General features: G+C 47.9%; 2 protein-coding genes across 2 annotated transcripts; one reads left to right on the top strand and one right to left on the bottom strand.

Annotated features, from left to right (window-relative positions):
• Positions 1-782: 782 nt before the first annotated feature.
• On the bottom strand, positions 783-8008 carry LOC132470568 (protein ILRUN-like). Its single transcript, XM_060069285.1, has 5 exons — positions 7681-8008; positions 6685-6839; positions 5948-6145; positions 4889-5229; positions 783-3309 (listed from the first exon to the last, which is right to left on the bottom strand). Exons 1-5 carry the CDS (start codon positions 7836-7838, stop codon positions 3274-3276), a joined length of 888 nt encoding a protein of 295 aa, XP_059925268.1. The 5' UTR covers positions 7839-8008; the 3' UTR covers positions 783-3273.
• Positions 8009-8482: 474 nt separating this feature from the next.
• Positions 8483-11363, top strand: snrpc (small nuclear ribonucleoprotein polypeptide C). The gene is made up of 6 exons (XM_060069286.1): positions 8483-8633; positions 9023-9065; positions 9156-9264; positions 9458-9517; positions 10364-10474; positions 10878-11363. The coding sequence occupies exons 1-6, from the start codon at positions 8626-8628 to the stop codon at positions 10994-10996; spliced, it is 450 nt and encodes a 149-aa protein (XP_059925269.1). The 5' UTR covers positions 8483-8625; the 3' UTR covers positions 10997-11363.
• The last annotated feature ends 11137 nt before the right edge of the window (positions 11364-22500 follow it).

Here is a 22500-nt window from a genome sequence, read left to right as displayed (position 1 = left end):
TCTCCCTCTCTCTCTCTCTCTCTCTCTCTCTATACCTTTCCCTCTCTTTGTTTATCTCTCTCCCTCTCCATCTCTCTTCTCTCTCTCTTCATATATCTCTTTCACCCTCTTTCTCTCTCTCTCTCTCTACCTATACCTTTCTCTCTCTATTTGTTTATCTCTCTCCCCCTCCCTCACTCTCTTTGTTTATCTCTCCCCCCCTCCCTCCTTCTCTCTTTCTTCCTAAACATTTCTCTCACTCTTTGTATAGCTCTTTCCCCCTCTCTCTCTCTCTCTGGGAGATATGATCTTTGCACAATCACAAATATGAGCCTGAATCAATATTTACCGAGGGCTCCTGTCACACTGCGCCTGCACAATAATCACCTGTGTTCTCCTTCTCAATCTGTCGTCCATCTCAACACACACAGCACACACACACACAGGCACGCACACACACACATATCAACACACACACATGCCAGCACACACACACACATATCAACATGCACACATGCCAGCACACACAACACAAACAGGCAAACATGCACGCAGACACATCAACACACACACAGGCAGGTGTGTGTCTGCGCATGCATTTGTGTGTGTGTGTGTCTGTATATGTTTAAGTGTGTGTGTCTCTGTGTGTTTTTATTTATGTGTGTACATATGTATGTGTGTGTTAAACCTACACTTCATCATTGTATGACAATCATACGACTAGTGATGACCCCGCCCAACTCGCCCCCCTCTGTGTCAGAGCAGACACACACACACACAAACACACACAAACACACAATGTATCCAGTCACAACGCACTCTGGCGCTCATTTAATAATACAAAGGTTTATTTATACAGGAAAAAAAGGCTTCCGTCCGGACATTTCTCTTCAGGTAAATGTGTCCCTCAGGCCTCAGTAAACCTCAGCTCGGTAGCGCCACCATGCTGCCGGTACAGCGCTGCACCCAGACACGCACAGCAAGACCCGCAGGAATATAAGGGCTCTCATCGCCCGCACGTCTGGGTACGCACTCGCCTGCCCTCTCACTCACACACACACACACACACACACACACACACACACACACACACACACACACACACACACACACACACACACACACACACACACACACACACACACACACACACACACACTCTCTGAAACAAACGCAAACACAAACACACTCGCTCTCAGACACAAACACATGCACTCTCAAAGACACACACACACAGAAAAGGAAAACTCCATAATTAATACAAATAAAAAACTAAAACAAAAAACTAGGCAGGGCCGCGGATTAGTTTTCTCGTTCCGTTATTTCCCTGGGGGGTCATGTGGGAGCGGGGGGTGGGGGGGGTGAACATCTGTGAACCCCTGTGATCACAAGCCCATCCGACGAAGACCGGCGCTCATTAGGCTGGTCTTCAAAGCGGCCTATCGACGAAGATATGCAAATCGGATCAGCTAACGTTGCCGTGCGTTACTAAGACGTGCACGGACAGTGTGGGCTGAGGTGTGGGATCGGTTCACTCACTGGTGGGGATCTCACCAGCAACCCACAAGCCAACCGGCATTTCCCATGGAGACGTGGAGTTTAGGCAAGTGCCTTGACACGGACCTCCTTCTAAAACCTTCACTACCCACAGGCAACACAGAAGAAAAAATCTAATATTTGGAAATTGTTTTGGTGAAGATAAGACATTCAATATATTCTTCGGCCACTTAAGAGTCAAAAGTCCAGGAGTAAAGTCATCCAGGGTAGTCCTGGACTTATGACTAGAAGAGCCGTCTGAACCATGCATGTAACATACCCGTCCCCAGCACACGCGCGCACACACACACACACACACACACACACACACACACAGCACCAGTGATTACCATCACAGGTGACATACAGCGTTGTGCAAATAGCAGTAGCAGTTCTAAAGTTTGTGATTAAAAAGCCTCATATTTTCTACTTAGACATACAGGCCAAAAAAAAAATTGCATTATTTTCTCTCTGACGTCTGATTGACACGTGACTTGAATAATAGCACCACCTGCTGGCTGTGTGGATATTTGTATTTTTTTAAGTGAAGGGTATAATAAATTAACTCTGGGGGAATTAATGACTTAGTGACAAATTACTGAACAATACTGACGACATACATGCCCATTGAATCTCTCTTAAATGTAACACGTTTTTCTGAACAGATACAACATTTGTGAATTAAGCACACACCGTTTTGTCAGTTAAGCCCAAAAAAAATACATGACTCATACTTAACAAGTCCATACCCGCACGCATTTAATAGACTTAAGACAGCGATTCACCCACTTAAAATCTGAACCCCGGCAAAATAGATTTAGATGGCTTTGTTTTAACCTACCAGTCCCCCCAGCGTCCACACACGCACACACACACACACACACACACACACACACACACACACACACACACACACACACACACACACACACACACACACACACACACACACACACACACACACACACACACACACACACCTAACGCCAAACGAAAACCCGGTAAAAACAATCATCAATCAGCTTCTGGTGATCAACCACGCTGGGATGTGACTGTGTGATGTCATCCACTGCCTGATGGCGTCACAGCGCTGACGGTGTGATGTCATCCACTGCCTGATGACGTCAGAGCGCTGACCGTACCTCAACGAGCGGCACGGTCCGTAAACATCTCGCCTTCGCTGCGGCTTCATTCATTCACTCATTCATTTCCACCTTGAGTCAACCTTGGTTTGATGATGCGTGTCCAACCCACCACCATCCCCTCTGAACCGCCAATCACACACCGCTCCCCAGAGACAGCACCAATCACAGCTCACCACCAGGCACACCGCGGCCAATCAGGAAGGTCCATTCTTCGGACGGCCGGTGCCGTCTCAGAGGTGTCGACGGTCGCGTTTGGGATATTTTAAACTTCACACCCCACCGCGGAAACATAAAGAAAGCTGCAGTCCGAGACGTCTCCCCTTGGGGTTCAAACCCCCCCCCTAAAATAAACCAGGCGCCCACAGAGGAGGTCTGGGTGTCTGTGTAGCCGTGGCTCGTGTCTCTGTTGGGGGGGGGCCCCGGGGGGGGCTCTTAGGGGTCCCGGGAGGGTTGGGTGTTGTCACAGAGTCAATAGAGGACAACTGTCCCTTCACCCTGCCTCGGGTCAACACGCTCCTCCTCCTCCTCTTCCTCCTCCTCCTCCTCCTCCTCCGCTCGCCGCACCTCTCCTCTTCCTCCGGGCCCCCCGCCCTGTTGGGGGGCCCCCGTGCTCCTAGCTCTGTCCGGAGGGGAAGGGCCCGCCGACGCCCTGGGGGAACACCGGCCAACAACGTCAACAACAACAACAACAACAACATCAACAACAAAACGGCTGCTTAATTCACTATTCACTAGGGATTTTAGAACTAAATTCGTGTTTTTTTTTACCAGTTTTGTTACGTCATGGTTTTAACGAGAGTTGGAGAACCGTTTGGCCTGAGGGTGCTCTGAGACCGAACCATTTTAAACCTTGAATCTGCCTTAATGTGGTGGAAAGTAACGGTTTGGCCTGGGGAGCTTCACAGTTCACATGTTCCAAGTTCCCATGATAGGAGGGAGGAAGTGTTGATAGTGATAATATCAAGAATAAAATAATAGCAACGATAGAGCAGAGAAAAAGGAAGTCCAGGACAAACCAGTTTGTGCGCAGCCCGGAACTTGGCACGCACAGAGAGATCTAGAACGTGACTTTGATCAACATTTGGATTAGCGGTGATACGGGAAGATCTCGGCTGAGGTCTGCCCCACGGTGGTGATGCAGAGAACTACACCACCAAGCCATTCATGGGAACAGTCAATAATCACGTTACTGTGTATCAACTCATCAGCATCGTTTTAGAGGTCAGCGTGCATTATCTTATCACTATCAATCAGCAGTAAGTCAAAAGCTTTGAAAGGATCAAACTTTCAAAAACCTGTCTGTGTTAGAACAATCAGACTCTAAGGTGATTCGATGTTATCAGTAGGAATCCCGTTAATTAACACATATACACAGATAACTTTGAATCTTATCTAAAGTAAATGATTGAACATGACCTTTTTAGTTGACTTTCAAGCCAGAAATGAGTTCCTGCCAAGTGGAGCATAGCATCAGGGTTACAGGTTCGGAGTAAGAGATTAACACCCTCAATGTATTCTAAGACTTTGAATAACAGCGCCCACTAGAGGGTTTAAATATATATAAATACAATAAATATATATATTTATTTACGGTTACCTTTGTCCTCTTTTTAAACATTAAAATGAACCAATGCGCCGGTTGTGATATGGCATCTGGTTCACGTCGACTTCAGGCCTGAGCAATCTATCCCAGAGCCTCACCGCCGGAGGTCAGACCCCCTCAGCACACTATTCTCCCCCGCCCCCAGGGGGTTTGAACTAGTGTTGGCTCATTCGTTCGCGAACCGGTTCGAATGAACGAGTCTTTAGGACGAACGAACCGAACCGGTTCGTTTCTCGCGTTCGTTCGTTCGTCTCGCTCACCATTCGATTCACCGGAAACTCGAATGAACGAACGAACGAGTTTCCGGTAGCACTAACTCCACTGAGTCTGACTGACTCAGTTGAGAACCGTGCAATGGCGTGCATTCCATGATACGATTCACCGCTACCGGAAACCAGGCTGATTCGCGAACGACTCCTCCACCGAGTTTCCGGTGTATCGATTCACCGGAAACTCGACTGAACGAACGAACGAACGAACAATTCGCGAACGACTCCTCTTGGCGAACTGAATCACGCGAACTGGGTCACGGAAACGAATCATTAAATCCACCACTAGTTTGAACCCCCCCCCCCGGACTGTGTGCTCAACCCCCTCACCAGGCTAACCCTTGTCGGCCTCTCACCTGTCCGTAGGTGACTCCCGGGGACCGGCTGCTCTGAAGGTCCACCCCGTTGGGCTCCGTCCCGAGGGGCCCCGGCCCCGTCTCCCAGGGGCCCCCCCCGCCCCCGCCGTCCTTCAGCCCCGTCCTCTCCACGCCCCCGCCGCCGCCCCCGTCCTGTTGGTGGTGGTGGTGGTGGTGGTGGTGGTGGTGGTGCTTGTTCTTCTGCGGCGAGGCGAAGGGGTTGAAGTCGCCCTGCGGGTGGCGCTGTGGCTGCGTGTTGAACTCCGTCTCGAAGGAGGACAGCTGCTGCGTCACGCCCAGCAGACCGCCCACCTCCACGCTCAGGATCACCCAGATCACATCTGGGGGCGGGGGAGAGACCGGTTATGAACTCTGTATGAAGAGTCCGCCACGGTGTGACCGGCTTTAGTGACTTCATAACACAGAGGACACAACGTGGCGGACTCATATTATACATACAGAGTTCAATCAATGTCTGTCTCTTTGTTGTGTGTCCGTGTGTATCTTTTTACGCTGTTTATGTCTACCTGACTGCAAGACAAGTTTTCCCTTTTCGGACGACAAAGTTAAACTGAACTGAACCGAACGGAGAGATCTATACAAAAAACGTCTTTAGGGTCTATATAACACCGAGGATGTGGTTCAGGAGGTAGAGCGGGTCGGCTGGTAACCGGAAGGTTGCTAGTTCGATCCCCGGCTCCTCCTAGCGGAGTGTCGAGGTGTCCCTGAGCGAGACGCCTCACCCTGACTGCTGCAGACGCACCGGCTGTCGCCTTGCGTGGCTGACACCGCCGTCGGTGTACGAATGTGTGTATGAACGGGTGAATGTTAGGCGATATTGTAAAGCGCTTTGAGCGGCCACTGGTTAGAAAAGCGCTGTTTATATGCACAACGGGGTTAGACGTTTCATACAGAGATCTACAACCTCAGACTTGTTAGTGGCCAGTAATGCTTAGCCCTGAGCCACTTGGGCCATTTTAAAATCCAGAATGTATACACACCTTTAAATGCCAAATTAATTGACGGAAATATTAAGTGTTTGTCGCTGGTATGTCCCACCTCCGTAGAAGAGTCCGGTGGCGTTGCACATCCTCCACTGGCCCTGGTACATGCCCGGGGCGGCGGGGCTGTGCATCTGCACGCTGACGTCAAACATCCCCTGGGGTTCCAGGGACCTGACCAGCACCATGTTGACGTGGCCGAACTGGTCCCCGCCGATGTACTTCAGACACACACCGGTCGGCCACGACTCGGCGCCTGGGAGCGGGAGGGACACAGGTATCAGAGGGATGGACGCCAGAGACAGGTCCACCACAGGCAGGTGCACCACAGACAGGTCCACCAGATACACCACAGACAGATACACCACAGACAGGTCCACCACAAGCATCAGAGAGATCCTCCACAGACAGCTACACCACAGACAGGTCCACCACAGACAGGTCCACCACAGACATCACAGACAGCTTCACAACAGACAGGTCCAGCACAGACATCACCGTCACAGACAGATCCACCACAGACAGGTCACCACAGACAGGTCCACCACAGACAGGTCACCACAGACAGGTCCAGCACAGACAGGTCACCACAGACAGGTCCACCACAGACAGGTCACCACAGACAGGTCACCACAGACAGGTCCAGCACAGACAGATTGGATGTGACCTTCAGGAGACAGTACCCAGAGGCTGGGAGTCATGCTGAGAAGAGGTTTACGAATCGGGACATGGCCGTCCGACCTCTGTTCCCATGGTTTAATCAGTGACCCCCCCGTGGTGCGACCGGACACCCACCCGTGTTCTGTATCCTCCAGGTCTTAGTGAACGCTGTGTCTGGGGGGACGGACTCCCCCTCCCCGATCGTCACGTCCTCCACGAAGGACATGGCCGGGGCGTTGGCGTTGGGGCTCTCAAAGTCGTAGTATGCACCGATCGCAGCCTGCAGGTTCCTGGTGGAGACAGATGGGATTCAGTCGAACGGAGGTTAAGTAAGTTTAAGTATCGGCCCAGGGCAAACATTAAACTCTCATTAGTCTCTGGGGTTTATCACTTGATCAGACAGCACATTTTATGTTTGCTTGTCATTTGTGGAAACGTTTGTTTGAGATGTTTGCTCGATTTTTTGTATTACCTTTTTTTTATCATTCAAACTAATACATTTACATCACCATCTATTTAATTGACAAGCAATATCATCAATGAAAAAAAATATAATAAACATATTTATATTTTTGCCCACTGAAATGTTCAATATCATATTTATTTTTCTTCTGATTCTGGTGCAGATCTATGATTGTAAATTGAACAGCGATGGAGAACAACCGTGAGGTGACAACCACTTGTTACCAGCCCTACGTTCATCATCACGACGGGTTACCTAACATCATGGCGTTGCCATGCATGAGTTGTGTTCGAATCCCCGGGTGACCAGAAGTGAACAAACTTAGAGGTGGAAAACTACAGTATTCCCATCGATTGTGCAATATGTTGGACGATCAGAATCTGAAAGGCCAAGATCGCTGCGGTTGTTACCTTTAACCCAAGTTACAAACAAACTAATCACTCTCCATTCAAACACATCTCAGATCAACATGAATGTCAACTCGCTGCACGAAGTTGTTATGCAACAAAAAGGAACGAGGAACGAGGAAGGAGTGACTGGTGCTTTACGCATCACACCGCATTTAAAACACATGCATTAATTACGCACAGACTGGGAGGGGGGGGGACGCGACCCAGCACCCACTAATGGTCCGGGAGCAAGGGCCGTCGTGGGATCCGCGGACTCACCAGTTGGTCATGTCCAGGAAGAAAGCGCAGCCGGCCGGGTTCAGCTGGAAGCCCAGCAGCCTCTGGAACTCGGAGATGAGGACGTCCTTGTCCGTGGTGCCCATGCAGCTGAAACGCTGCATGAGCTCCGCGTCCACGTCCATGTCCATGCCGTCCATGGCGACGGCCGAGGTCCCGGGGAGCCGAGCCGAGGGGGTCCGAGGGTCCGGCGGGGATCCTCCGCACTCTAGTCTATTCCGAGGCCTCTCTCCTCAGCCATAACAACCGGAGCTCAACAACAACAACGTCAGTACGCATGGTGGTGGCGCGGTGTGTGAGGGACAGTGTTGCCAGATTCCTAAAACTGCGGGGTGCCTCCAGCCCTGTTGCCACATTGGTCGGGAAATCTGGCCCAATCTGGCAACACTGTGTGAGGGACGTTTTGACGTTACTACGCCGTGGGTCGTACATCAGCGTTCGTGAATCGCCGAGGACTCTGACGTCATCTGTTGCTATTCGAAACCCTGCTTTTGATTGGGTGGCAGATTCATCAAAGTTTAAATCGACTAGTTGTAACAAATCTCGAAAAAGTAATAATACCCCAAAATATTAATATATAATGTGATGTGAAACGCGTGGAAGATATATTGAAAATAATATAATATTCTTTATTTCGATTAAAGGCTATCTTTCGGACAAATGAGAGGGAGTAGGCCTTCACAGTTTATTGTATTACTGTTCTTATTTGCTATATTATAAAATCAGCCAATTAATGTTTATAGAATATGATAAAAACGTCCACTGTGATACCTCAGAGCTTTGGGTTTAAATGGGCGCATCATGCGTGTTCTCGGCTACGTTTCTTTTCTATTCTCCGCGGGCGGAACCAATCCTAAACTCCGTGTGCAACACGACGGGTTTTATCGGCTACACCGGATCGTCGCTCGGTGAAGCTAACCGGGAAGCATGCCGAAGTAAGTTAACGGGTTGACACTTTGTGCGTGGTTAAAACATGATATTGACTGGCATAACCTTTAAATGTACTGCAATATAGAACTTGATGTTGTGGGTGGTTTTTTTGAGAGTATCCTGGTAATTTGTATGCTTCGGTCTTCCGTGGATTGGCTCGGCGTTTTAGCTAGGCTAATGTTGCTAAGCTAAGTTTGCTCATTCATATCACACTTGCACCTACGAGCCCACCTATATGTGTTCTATACACCCCGTTAACTGTATGGCGTGTATAACTGAGCTATCATGTGAAATGCATGCAATCATGATTTTTTTGGGTTGTGTTTATATTCCTGCCTTATTCATTGTGGATGTGATGGTTACTAACCCTGAGGATTTCCTTACGTACCTCTAGGTTTTACTGTGACTACTGTGACACCTACCTCACACATGACTCGGTGAGATTTGGTTGATTTTCAATATAAAACTCTGTATCAACTATGTATATATCCGTCCAGTCCACTCATCTTGTTTGTTGACCCTTCCAGCCGTCGGTGAGGAAAACCCACTGTAGTGGTCGAAAACACAAAGAGAATGTGAAGGACTACTATCAGAAATGGATGGAGGAGCAGGCCCAGAGCCTCATCGATAAAACGAGTATGTGGTTGATTATAATTGATCAAATTAAGACCTACTACCCTCTAATCTTGTATCTGAAATTGTAATTCCCAGTAATGGGAAAACAATGGCAGCACTGTGTGTGGAGAACCTATTAGGTGTATAGGAATGGATTGCTATTTTTTGCTTCTCGAGTGAATGCCATCTTTCTCCTTTCTTTTGACTTCATCAGCGGCTGCGTTCCAACAAGGAAAGATTCCGCCAACGCCTTTCCCTGGAGGCCCTCCACCAGGTACGTGACCAGCGTTTGACTGACAAACTACTGTCGATTGTCACTGACAATAGTGGGCATGAAGCAAATGCAGTATCTATCCTAATGCAATAGTACATTGTTAACTAGAGCATTAAAAAAAAAAGAAAAAAAAAGCCCCCCCAAAAGAAGGTATCTTAACAAATTGATTAACACATAGGTCATTACGATGGTGTGGATGTGTATGTGCACGGCAAAGATCACACAAGACCATGTTTTTAGTGCTGGACTCACTAAACTAATGCCTACGGGACATGGTACCCTTAAAATAACAAACATTTACAATGGGGATGAGTCGGTCTGAGGGCAGCCCCGTTGAAATTAAAGTTTGCGTGGGCTATGGGCTTAAAGAATATTGAGGAGGTACTTGTGTGAAATTCAATTTGACTATTCAAATGAAATATCCGTCAGATTGAAGACCTTCTTTACATTACTGAACACGTGGTCCTAACGTAAATTTTCATTGTTAACTTTATTTTGACAACACTAGCACCGTTCATGCTAGCTTCAACAATCAGGATAAGCTAACCAGCATATTTGGCCGCCCGCCGCCTCCATAAGAACCGTTCTGTTGAATCCACACGCAGCTAAATATCTTTTCTGTTCTGAAATAATGCATAATATGGTGCTTCCTTAATGCATAACAATTGGATTACATTTTTTATGAAACTCATTCAACAGAGATTAGTTCATACAGTGAAACATGAACCTCGATGATCACAGAAATGTTATGGAAAATACCTGGGGAAAAAACCCTGGAAAATGATGAGCTCAGAAGAGTGTGACCTCTGGCCTCACTTGACCTAACGCTTCACCTTTGTCCCCCAGGTGGCCCCCCACGGCCAGGCATGCTTCCCACACCCCCCATGGGAGGCCCCCCCATGATGCCAATGATGGGCCCCCCTCCCCACGGAATGATGCCCGGCGGTCCAGGAATGGGTACGTCAAATCTCCAACTTCTTGTTTGGATTCTACGGACACATCTGTCCGTAGAACAGATGTGGGACGTTTCACTTCCTTTCGCTGGGTGGAGATAAGTGTGCACTTATTCAGCCCGTGGCCAGCATTAGTAAACCTTTCCCAGTGCAACGACGAGCAAATTCCTCTTTCCTGGACACAAATCTTCTGAAAAGTGTCTCGACCAGAGGTTCTGCTATGACATGATCAGACGCAGGACTGCTGAGTCAGAGATTAAAAAGGTGTCGATTCCGAGATGGCTGACCAACGTGAAAATAGGGGCTCTTTAATTCAAACCTCTCGCACGTCCATTGACCGGAACATGGTTTGAGTACGTTCAGTAAATGCATGGTGATGTAACCTGCAACCTGCTTCCCCCTTCCAGGCATGCGGCCCCCAATGGGAGGCCACATGCAGATGATGCCGGGACCTCCCCACATGATGCGCCCCCCCCGACCTATGATGATGCCGGTGCGCCCAGGAATGATGCGACCGGACAGATAAAAACGTTTTTCTATTTTAATTTTTTTTTAAATGCCCTTTTTTTGTTTCTCTTTCCTTTGTCGTCTTGTGAGGAAGCATCGCGACATGCTTCTGCTACGGACTTGGCCTGTTTTCAGTGTTTGGTTTATTTTTCAACATTTTAATTCCGATCCGGTCACAGAGTTTCAGTCACTGTATTTTGTCACCTGATTTGAAACGCAGTTGTGATTTGGGTTGCAGTTGATTCTTGTTAAATAAAATGGCACACATGTCCTCTTGTTTATAGCTACAATTTGTAAACGTCACGTTTTGATTACATTTTTTGAAATGTTTTAGGATTGTGTTCATTTGTATTGTTTTGACAAATAAACAATAGTTTTTGAACATCTCTTGTCTGAATTGTGATTTCATACATTGAGGCCAGTGTTGCCTCAACATACAATGTTCAGTGATTTTCGACTGCTAATGCATGGTTTTAAATGTATATTTAATGTTTTAATTTATTATAAATGTCTTTGGGTGGATACATGTATCCAAACCTTTAGTTGATAAATGGGCAAATGTTTTTAATGCGTTTGGAAGGTTCTTGATTCTCACAATGGAGGGTATACTATCTTTGGTGTTCGATTCCTACCTGAAAGGTACCAGGTTCGCTTCATGTCATTTACCTAGGCATACATAGGCAACATAAACCCTACCTCAACTCGACTTTGGCTGCTCTCGACAAAAGCTTCTGTTGAATGGCTCAATTTTAATCTTTTGGAGAAATATTGGGCTCCGAGGGTGCAGCTAAGATCACAACTTGATCATGTTGAGCTGTGTTGCGTTTGATTGCTTCTCTGACGCACATCCCGATGTGCCCAGTAGAGGGCGCTAGGGAACCAGTGCAGTATGACTAGTGAGTTAATTAAAGTCCCCCTGTTTTAAGGTTTGATGGATCAGATTACAAAATAGTAGTCCCCGGGATTGGCTGATCCATCCATCATTCTCCTGGGTACACTCCCACTTGTGATGAACAAATGTATACAATTATCTTTTGGATCTATATTGTAGTACTTTAAGAAGTTTGCTTATTAGATTTTTTTGTGCTCGAAGAATTCTTGCACTTTTTGGGTTGAGGCTGCATTGTTTAATACACTTATTCTAAGGCACTTTGGGCAATGCAAAACTTTTGGACAAGTTTACGCTTCTGTCAAAAGGACAAATCTCATCACTAAACGGGTCGATTTTTTTTAATGGCTTTTAATCACAGATGGATCACTTAAATACTGAGTCTTCTATGCATTGTAAATTATATTCCTATTTACATAAATTGATTGAAATAAATGAAAAGCTTGCACACATAGTGAAACGTTATTATAAATGGGTGTAATGCTCTTGTCTGCAGTAACACAACAGTCCACGTTTTGAGACAATCATAAACCATTTTCTCGGATGATCTCCGGACATTGTCCAGAGTTCCCCTTCCAAGCACGCATCACCCAACAGGAGACGTTCCCTGTCTAACCTCGGAGGAGAACTCGGTAAATCACTCGCCTTAGCGGGAGAGTGGAAGCGTTTCCTACTCCAAACATCCGCTCCATCTGTCGGACAAGAATAAGACCATGCTAATGCACATTTTATGCTCTACGTGGCTCCGTGATGATGTCCACGTGCCAGTGCAGAATCTCAGGAGCTCTTTATGAATATTCCATACGGACATTAAGTGGATCGCTGCCTGGAGGGAAACGCGGGCTCAGAAGGAGCTGAGGTAAAAAGGTTAAAATGGTTGTCGAAGTGACGAATTTTAAGCGCACGTCGTCTCCGATAAGAGCAAACGGGTACAGGGTCATACATGCATTTAATTATGTTATGCATTGATCTTCAAAGTGGGTGAAAGGTGAACGGGAAAGTAGAACTTAAGACAGTACATGAAGGAGTACTGTTCTGCCCTCTACATGAAACAGAACAAGTACGTTGTTCGGATGTACTTGAAGCCCCGGGTGTACCCCGGCCCTCATGATCCTCCTAATCCGTGTCTCGCTTGATTGAAGCCTCCTCCCCTCAGAACAAAAGGCAAATGTCCGTTGGGGCAGGGGAAGTAAAAAGCAGAGTCATCGTCTTGTGCTGCCTGCCACCGCGATGGGCTGCTTAACATCTAACTCTTTGATATTCCTTTCATGCCACTGACTTGCATTAATGCCCCTGATACCAAACTCTTAAGAGCCATCCTGAGAGGCATTCAAAAGTGTTTTCTCCAAGTACACAGGGCCGCACGTAGGATCTCTGGGCCCGTGGAAGTAGAACTAGCATGCCCCCCCACCCCACACACACACATCTTTAGTGTACTGAATTATTTATAATTGAGGTATATATAAATAGACATAAGACAGATTAGTTTAGCTGGCATCAAGAAGTGCTTCCATGGTCCCCGGGAAGCATATGGATTCGAGAGAAACTGAAAATCCAGGGGTTGATTAAACTCATTCTGAATGAATGTGATGGCTGCGTCAGCAGGGAGAAAGTTACCTTAGTGCAGGTCTACCCACTCTCATCTTATATCAGAAAACCCCCTGTTTGAAATCCCTTTGAGATATAACTCACCCCTTTCATCAAGAGGGTACTCATTTTCTATCCTAGTCAACACATTGCTACAGCTGAAGGTTGGTCATCATGTGGGTCAAATATTTCCAGATCTACTAAAACACGCAACCATGTATGACTTCCAGGAACTTCTCCCTCTATGGCCCAAGAGTGTCTTGTACGCAGAGTATACAGGAAATTAGCTTTCCTTTACCCTCCACTCACACAGAAGTGTAAAGGACAGGAGCCGAGGATTTAGGGAGGCTATGGCTGCCTAAATCCTCAGCGAAGCCCTTGACGCATCACCGGCTGATCAGAGACCGGCCGACTGTGTCCGCAGGCCCGTCAGACGTGCCCTCCATCGGACCGGCGGCTCACGTCGGGTTCACGTTGGGTTTTATTTCCATCCACTGCCCTTTATCTTGATTGAAAGGGCTTCCCGGAGCAGAACGGCTCGTCGCTATTTAAACCACTCACACAGGCCGACAGGCCGTCGCAGTAGAGGGGGATGAATGACAATGACCAGAGCCGTATTCCCTATGGCCAATCGCTTAATAATAACCCACCTCTTATGTAAGAGAGCAGGCGGGGTGCGGATTCGATGAAGAGAAAGTTCGCTCTTAGCCGGGGGTTAGAGTCCCACGACGGTTAACAGCGATTTATAATTGCTTCGGTGGTTAAATTGCATTCTTCTATTCTTTGTTTTTGTTCTTGCCTTTATCTCTCGCCGTTTTCTTTGTGTTTCTTCCACTCGGTCGGCGGGGAGACGCTGCCACCGCAGAGGTAATGCGGTTGGTCGCAGTCGGGGATCAATATCCATTCTGCTCGGCTGTGATGAGAAACCTTTGTGTAGTGCGCAGCAGCAGCCAGCAGGGGGTCCCAGCCACTGGCCCTCGCTCTGTGCAAATGCAGCATAAAGCAAGCAGTGTGTGTGTGTGTGTGTGTGTGTGTGTGTGTGTGTGTGTGTGTGTGTGCGTGTGCGTGTGCGTGTGTGTGTGATCTGACTGTAATGTTTTTTGTTAGGTTTTATTGGTTTTCTAATGTTCCCACGTCAGACTTAATCCAAACTAATCTGGGATCCAGCGGTCCTACTGTGTTCTGCTGTGTTACAGCTGAAGCTCAGGGGGAGGGCCCACAGAGCCTGGGCAGGAAACCAGGAACCAAAAGGGGCGGATCTACGCATTGTTTCCTGTTGCGTTGCGCAGATATTTTATAGAACAAAACTCTTATCCGTGGCTGGATGAAGCGCTCAAGGGGGATTCTTTAATCCTTCTTTCTCCATCGCCTGTCCGATACGGTGTTGTTGCGAAACCTTTACAGACTCTTTTATACAATTTACTACTGGCCGAGTTCATTTTCACCTATAACGTGCTTACAGATCCCCGCCTCCAGTCTCATGATTGGTCGAAACACATATTACCGTCTCATGATTGGCCGAAACACATATTACTGTCTCATGATTGGTCGAAACACATTATACTCTCATTATTGGTCGAACACACTCATAATTGGTCTAAACATACATTAAGCGAGAGAAAGTGAAACGCCACTTTCCCCAGATTTGCGTTGGCCAGCCATCACCTTTATGAACTTAACCTAAAATCAGTCGGATTGAGGGAAGACATTACCGACTGATCTTGGATCTGCGGAGTAGGGAGTGAGAGAGTGAGAGATTGAGAGACATAGAGAGTGAGAGAGAGAGAGTGAGCGAGTGAGTGAGTGAGTGAGCGAGTGAGTGAGCGAGTGAGCGAGCGTGCGTGCTACCTGCGCATTGTCGGCATGCGCAGGTAGCACGACTCGACGGGTCGCATTGGCAGAACACCGGCGTCAGAATAGAACAGTACAAGCCTATTGAGTCTGCAGAGTCACACAAAGTGAGTGGAAGGGTGGCTGCTAATGAAAGAGACGTCTGATCCGAGAACAGTCGATCCTCTGCCAGGTCGCGGCGTATATTGACAGAACTCAGGCGCTCTACCACCGCCGCCGCCTGCCCAAACCTGTAGTGGGCAGCAGCTGCTGCTGCCGCCGCCAGCGCTGTCTGTGGCAGCGACCGCACTCGGGGCGCCCCCCCCCGGGGCCCCTGCGGCTTTTAGAGATGTGTGGTCGCAACGGTGGACGTGTTAATTATTCATCGCCGAAGTTCGCATGGTTTGAGTCGTTTTTACGACTGGGTTACGATTGGGCTATGCCACTTACAGTATTGAGGGGGTTCATTGAGCGAGAGTAAACTATTGCGTAAAATGCAACAAAGCAAGGTGTGTACTGAACCTGTTAAATGAGTTAAAACAAGGACAGGAGTGACAGTCTGCCGTCCTGCGGTTGTTTAAAGTCGTATATATTGAAAGAAAGCCTCCTTTTTTCACATTTCTAAAAGTTGGTATGGTGAGTGATAGTAGCTCATCGTTAATGTCCTAAAGGGTTGTCGGGTTTGACAGTTCTCTAACTACCCTACTCTTACACCTAAATAGGTTCACCTGTTGAATCGATTTTTCACCAGGTGTGAGTTGGTGAATTAGCCAAAACCCATTTCAAAATCGACCCTCTATAGTGACATCACAAGTGGGCATGTCCACCCTGTTGCCAGATCGATTGATGGATGCATCGACTAATCAGCCCGCCCATCAGACTGCACTGTACCAACTGGTAGCCTGATATCTTCAAACTGTTTACTTTTAATTGAGAACAGAGACAGAGGGGAAATGGAACAAAGCTGCAGTGGAAGTGTTCTGCGCGTCTTCCGCAGCCTCTCTCTCTCTAATCCAGAGCCTCTCTGTGTACATTTTGAATAACTTAAACGGATGAATATTTCATGCCAACTCACCTCCAACTGAAGGCCCTGCATTTTTCATCGCATTTCCTAAGCAACCCCCACACACACACATATATATTTTACCCTTTTTGACTGAGCATATACAGTAAGGAAAAACAGGTTGTATCGCCCAGGTTTGTTCCTATCGTCGGGAGCGTTCTGTTTTCCGGGCTCTCTCGGAGAACCGGTTTCATCTCAACCGTTCCTCTCCTCTCTGCGTTATTCTCATCTCAGGAGCGTGAAATTGTAATTTTTCCAGCCCTGTTCCTTTCCCCCCTCTCTCCGCGTTTTCACGTCTCATTTCCTCGTTTATTTCACACTCTCAATTCCCCAGAGTTGTGTGCAGAGGAATTATGTGTGGAGTGATCTGTGACCGTTTTGGTTGAATAAATGGATAAAAGGATCAGAAGTAGGCTAACTTGGTAACATATGACGCCGAGCCTTGCACTTTGGTTTTGATTGATTTGACTGACGTTCACCGCTGGGTCTGAGCGGTTGGTTCCTGTGATGTGAGGGGGGGGGGCTGTGAAGGAGAGACCCCCTGTCTGGATCCGGCCACCATCTCAACTCTGTTCAGATATCATCATGTGGAAACGTGTCAACAGTCCTCCGGGGTTCTGCAGAGCCTCGGTTCTTTGGTGAAGTCTCACCTCTGTGTCCCTTCTGGAGTTTTTGCACAAACTTTCGCTCTTTTTGAAACGATCTGATATGCAACGGTGGGAACATTGCGTTCCCTCACTGAAGCTTTTTCCTCTCTCTCGCTCCATCTCTCCCTTCCTTTCCACCCTCTCTCTCTTTCCTTTTCTCTCTTTCTCTTCCTCTCCCACCTTTCGCTCTTCCTCCCTCTCACTCTCTCACTCCCTCTATCTCTTTCTCTTCCTCCTTCTCTCGCTCTCCCTTTCTCTCTCTTCCTCCCGCTCACTCTCCCGCTCACTCTCTCTCTCTCTCTCTGTCCCTCTCTCTCTCTCTCTCTCTCTCTCTCTCTCTCTCTCTCTCTCTCTCTCTCCCTCTCTATCTCTCTCTCTCTCCCACTCTCTCTTTCTCTCTCTCTCTCTCTCTCTCCACTGCGGATCACCTGACTCTCACCTCTTGCTGCTGTCAATCAATACGGGTGCTGAGGTAGAATGGGAGAACCTGTCATCCGTTACTCTCCACCGGCAGCACGTAAGACACTGTCCAGCTGAATACTAAAGGCTTGTAGCAGGAACACACACACACACACACACACACACACACACACACACAAACACACAAAAGCTCACACACACACTCACACACGTAAGCACACACACAGACACACACACACAAAGGCACACAAACACACACTCACTCACATAAGCACAAACACACACACATAAGCACACACACACACACACACACAAAAGCTCACACACACACAAGCACACACACACACACAAGCATTCACACAAACACTGGCACACACACCAGCAGTCCCTCTCACACACACGCAAACACACACGTACTCGCACACACAGACAGCCACACTTTGCTGTTGTGAATAATTCACGTAGCTGATGATACGTATTAATCCTGACCGGTTCACTCTCACGGAACCGGACCTCTGTAGACCGAAGCTCATCCATATCAGATGTCAGGGCCTTCACTCCAGACTACTGTCAAACCCTGGGTTATCAGAGCAGCCTCCCGTGATTTATAGACTACTAAAAGTCTTCATCAGTGATATTTCCGTCAATAGCTGAGTTTCCATCTAAAAGGTGATGCAAATCTTTAGAAAGTTCGCAAAAAAGTAATTTGAATTAGGTGCGTTTCCATCAAGTGGTTGCAGCGGAATAGGGTGATGACGTTACACGTTGATGTCGGCAGGGTTGCTATGGCCGGTCGTTATGCGGAAATCGGAAAGACTGTCAGTCCTGTGTGTTCAAAGTTCGCTACGTCACAGCTGATTCGCAAAATGTGTTTCCATCTCCCATTTTGCGAATTTACTCTGTTTCGCATTTCTCAAAAACCACCTCAAGCGAGCGGATAAACTTTTTTGCGAATTAGAGGATTTTGATGCGAATTTTGGTGTTTCCATCACCGTTTACTGATTCGATACTTCAAAGTTTGCATTAAATTAGGGGGATGGAAACGCACCTGATGACTCTATGAACAGCATTCATTATTGGGCTTATCAAAGCACCTGCTAGTGAAGCCCATAGTGAACCGAATTATCCTGATGCCACAGGTTCATTAGGGTTTCATTCTGCGTTGTTTTTGCATCTTCATTGTAATGTACCTGCTGTTGAGGAGTCCAAGCCCCTCCATGTGTGAATGCATCCCTCTTCTCCAGGTCTCACTGTGTGAGCGTCTCATCCTTTAACCGGGGAGCCCAGACACTTTGCAGTCAGTAAGATGGAGCGTGTGTGACGGTGCAAGTGCGTAAAGGGGAGCTGGGGTTCTTTGAATGCCAGTCATTGTATGAGATCATTTCCAGGGTTCATTGTACCTTTGGAAAAGAAAAGAAAAGCCAGAGTCATTTTGCCATGCGATCGAAACAAAATAGCGTGTCAGATTGCCTTTCTGTTTTGTTTGAATCTTCACTGCCATAGAAGAGAGAGAGAGAGCGGGAGTGTTTAATGGGTCAGGGGTCATTGCGTTCCCTCGCCCATTCTGAGTTGATTCAAACGCAGAGTTACGGTCGTCGACGACAGAGAATGAATTCAGAGAAAGGAGCGCGGCACACTGCTGTTCTCAGCAAACATCTGCTTTATGTCCTTAGAATCAGGATACAAGTTAACTTGCTACTCCTCAATGCCCTATATCTGTATCCACCGTCTAACCCCTACCTGCTCCTTATTGAACTGTCTCTGTATCCACTGTCTAACCCCTACCTGCTACTCAATGTCCTGTATCTGAATTCACTGAATAACCCCTACCTAATCATCAATATCCTGTATCCGCGTTCTCAGCCCTACCTGCGTAAGAACCTGTATCTGAAATCATTATAAGTCGCCTTCGATAAGAGCGTCCATCTAAATGACAAAAACAGACTATCGAGTGATTTGTCCGTTCAGATAAGACATTCAAAGTGTGACCGTTAGCCCACTGCCAGTGCCATCCCATAATACCACCACCGCCCCCCGGCCATAGACACAGACCTTCCAGGGTGGACCGTCTGAATCATGTTAGAAAAAGAAAACCAGGCCTAAACTCTTCCCCATTGTGTCCTATTGAGCACATTTCAAGCCCCTCCAGAGAAACACACACACTCTCTCTCTGAGTCTGAGGGTCTCAAATGTGTAGCGGGGGCTGTTATGGCCGGCAGCCCTTGTGGATGCTGCTGATCAGCTGATAAGATGCTCTGAGGATATCCACAGCATTTCACTGTGAGATGAACCCAAACCTGGTTGGTTGATGGGAAAAGATAGCATCTCTGCAACCCAGTTCCTCTCATTTCTCGTTTCTCTCTCTCTCCCTCTCTCTCTCCCTCTCTCTCTCTCTCTCTCTCTCTCTCTCTCTCTCTCTCTCTCTCTCTCTCTCTCTCTCTCTCAATCTACCTATCTATCTCTCTCAGTCTCTGTCTCTCCCTCTCTCTCTCTCTCTCTCTCTCTCTCTCTCTCTCTCTCTCTCTCTCTCTTTCTCTCTCTCGCCCTCTCTCTCTCTCTATCTTTCTCTCAGTGTCTCTCACTCTCCCTTTCACCCTCTTACTCTCTCTCCCTCTTCCTCTCTCTCTCTCTCTCTCTCTCTCTCTCTCCATCTCTCTCTCTCTCTCTCTCTCTCTCTCTCTCTCTCCCTCTTACTCTCTCTCCCTCTTACTCTCTCTCTCCCTCTTACTCTCTATCTTCCCTCTCCCTTTCCTCTCTTTCTCCCTCTCTCCCTCTTACTCTCTCCCACTCTTTCTCCCTCTTACTCTCTCTCTCTCCCCCTCTCTCTCTCTCTCTCTCAATCTCAATCTTGAACTGTATGTCTCCTTATCTATTGCTCATTTTCTCTCTCTCTCTCTCCATGCCACTTATCTCCGGCCTCTCTCGCTCCTTCTCGCCTCCTCTCTCTCGCCCTCCTGCTCTGTCATGTTTCATCTCGTAACTCCCCAGCGCTCTCATTCTATCCCTCTCTCTCACTCTCTCCAAACTCTCCTCCATCGTTGCCCGTTCTCTGTGATGTTCTCAAGGTGACATTTTTCTTGCCATTTATTTGAATGCACATTTATGTGTATTTCATGACATCACAATCACATTCATTGTATGACTCGTCATTATAACGCATTCCACGGCGTTACAGAATACTCACAGTAACATTCCCAGAGGGCTTTACGGGCCATGTATGTTTACAATATGTTGCATAACATTAAGCCAACATACACTATGTGTTCATTTGATTCAAAACAACATTATCACGATTATTATATTAGAATTACCGAAACAGAGATGCATCCAGACCCAGTGAGAGACACAGACAGACAGAGATACGGACACAGACACAGACACGGACAGACAGTAAGACACAGACAGAGAGACGGACACAGACACAGACACGGACTGACAGTAAGACACAGACAGAGATACGGACACAGACACAGACAGACAGAGAAACAGACAGTGATACGGACAGAGACACAGACACAGACAGACAGTAAGACACAGACAGAGAGACGGACACAGACACAGACACGGACTGACAGTAAGACACAGACAGAGATACGGACACAGACACAGACAGACAGAGAAACAGACAGTGATACGGACAGAGACACAGACACAGACAGACAGTAAGACACAGACAGAGAGACGAATAGAGACACAGACAGAGAGAGACAGACAGTAGGAGACACAGACAGAGACACAAGCAGAGAGACATACAGAGAGACGGAGACATTTCCCTTAGTCGGTCAGCGTGGGCTACACCCCTGGGTGAGGCTGAAAGGTTTTGTTTGGACACTGTCTCGCTCTGATGGTCCAGACCTGTGGCTCTCACAGAAGAGGCCTTCCTCTGCTGGCTTCTGACCTTCAAGGCTGCCATCTCAGCATTCTGGTCACGGCTTCCAGCGGCCTGGGCCCGGGCGCGTGATGTTTGGCACACGGACCGCTCGGAGAATCCCAGTCGATTGAGGTCAGGGTGGTCACCAGCCTGCTAGGATGTGCTCCAGGAGCTCGTCTCTCGTGGAGCGGCGTCAGTGTCCACGGTTTATCTCCTAGATTTGGGTTTGACCCAATCAGTGATCTCTTTACCCCCCCGCTGTAGCGGGTGAAGTCCAGCAGGGGGAGATAGAGCAGAATCGCAGAATGACAGCCACACAAGGGCCAGTCACTTTATTTTTTGCATTTTTGCGTGATTTTTTGAGCGAGATAGAGAGGAAGGTATGGGAGAGAGAGGGGAGGACATGCAGCAAAGGACCATGGGCAGGAATCAAACCTGGGTCGCTTCAATCAGGACTAAGCCTTAATGGTACGCTCTCTACCTGGTGAGCCACTGGGGTGCCCTGGGACTGTCACTTAGCGGAAGAAGAGGAGAAGCAATTTGCAGCGTCAATAAAAAATTACATTGTCGATCAACTCTGACTTAAGTGTGACGTTCATTGCTCAGAGGCATCGAACACACACAACTACACTAACTCGACTCACACGTACATCCAGTCTATTCCATTCCACTCTATGTATGGATGTATGTGCCCCCATGGTTTACACCCTTTGTTGTGTGATTGTTTCAGTGTGCCTGGTGACGTGTGTGTGTGTGTGTGTGTGTGTGTGTGTGTGTGTGTGTGTGTGTGTGTGTGTGTGTGTGTGTGTGTGTGTGTGTGTGTGTGTGGCGTGCGTGCGTGCGTGCGTGCGTGCGTGCGTGCGTGCGTGCGTGCGTGCGTGCGTGCGTGCGTGCGTGTGTGTGTGTGTGTGTGTGTGCGCGTGCGTGTGTGAAGTGTGTTTGTGAGTCAGCGTTGGCGCTTGCCAGAGGTTGATCAGCAGGCCAGCTGAGAAAACAGAAGCATTCCTTTGCTGTCTCCTCCTAAAGACAAGAAGACATCATTAGCATGGGCAGGGCCGTGCGCCAAGGCCGCTACTGTAGCAGCTAAAGGGATTATGCAGCAAATGTAAATAGATTCATCCCCTCCATTTGTTCTGCTGCCGGCAGCACATTTACATGTCAGTCTGCGTAGCAAGCATTACCGCGCGTAGCTAGCTGGATTGAACGTAGCTAGCTT

Source organism: Gadus macrocephalus, chromosome 13 (genome assembly GCF_031168955.1).
Source record: "Gadus macrocephalus chromosome 13, ASM3116895v1".
NCBI classification, from domain to species: Eukaryota; Metazoa; Chordata; class Actinopteri; order Gadiformes; family Gadidae; genus Gadus; species Gadus macrocephalus.
This window is presented reverse-complemented; position numbering and strand designations above follow the sequence as displayed.

Bases quoted from the DNA above. Each gene is read 5' to 3' on its own strand.
- LOC132470568 (XM_060069285.1), bottom strand. From the start codon at position 7,838: ATGGACGGCATGGACATGGACGTGGACGCGGAGCTCATGCAGCGTTTC. The intron at 6,840-7,680 runs GTGAGTCCGCGG...TGTCTCCACCAG, and splicing joins TTCCTGGACATGACCAACTG to GAACCTGCAGGCTGCGATCG. The intron at 3,310-4,888 runs GTGAGAGGCCGA...GTGTTCCCCCAG, and splicing joins CGGGAGTCACCTACGGACAG to GGCGTCGGCGGGCCCTTCCC.
- snrpc (XM_060069286.1), top strand. The intron at 9,518-10,363 runs GTACGTGACCAG...TTTGTCCCCCAG, and splicing joins CCCTGGAGGCCCTCCACCAG to GTGGCCCCCCACGGCCAGGC. The intron at 10,475-10,877 runs GTACGTCAAATC...TCCCCCTTCCAG, and splicing joins GCCCGGCGGTCCAGGAATGG to GCATGCGGCCCCCAATGGGA.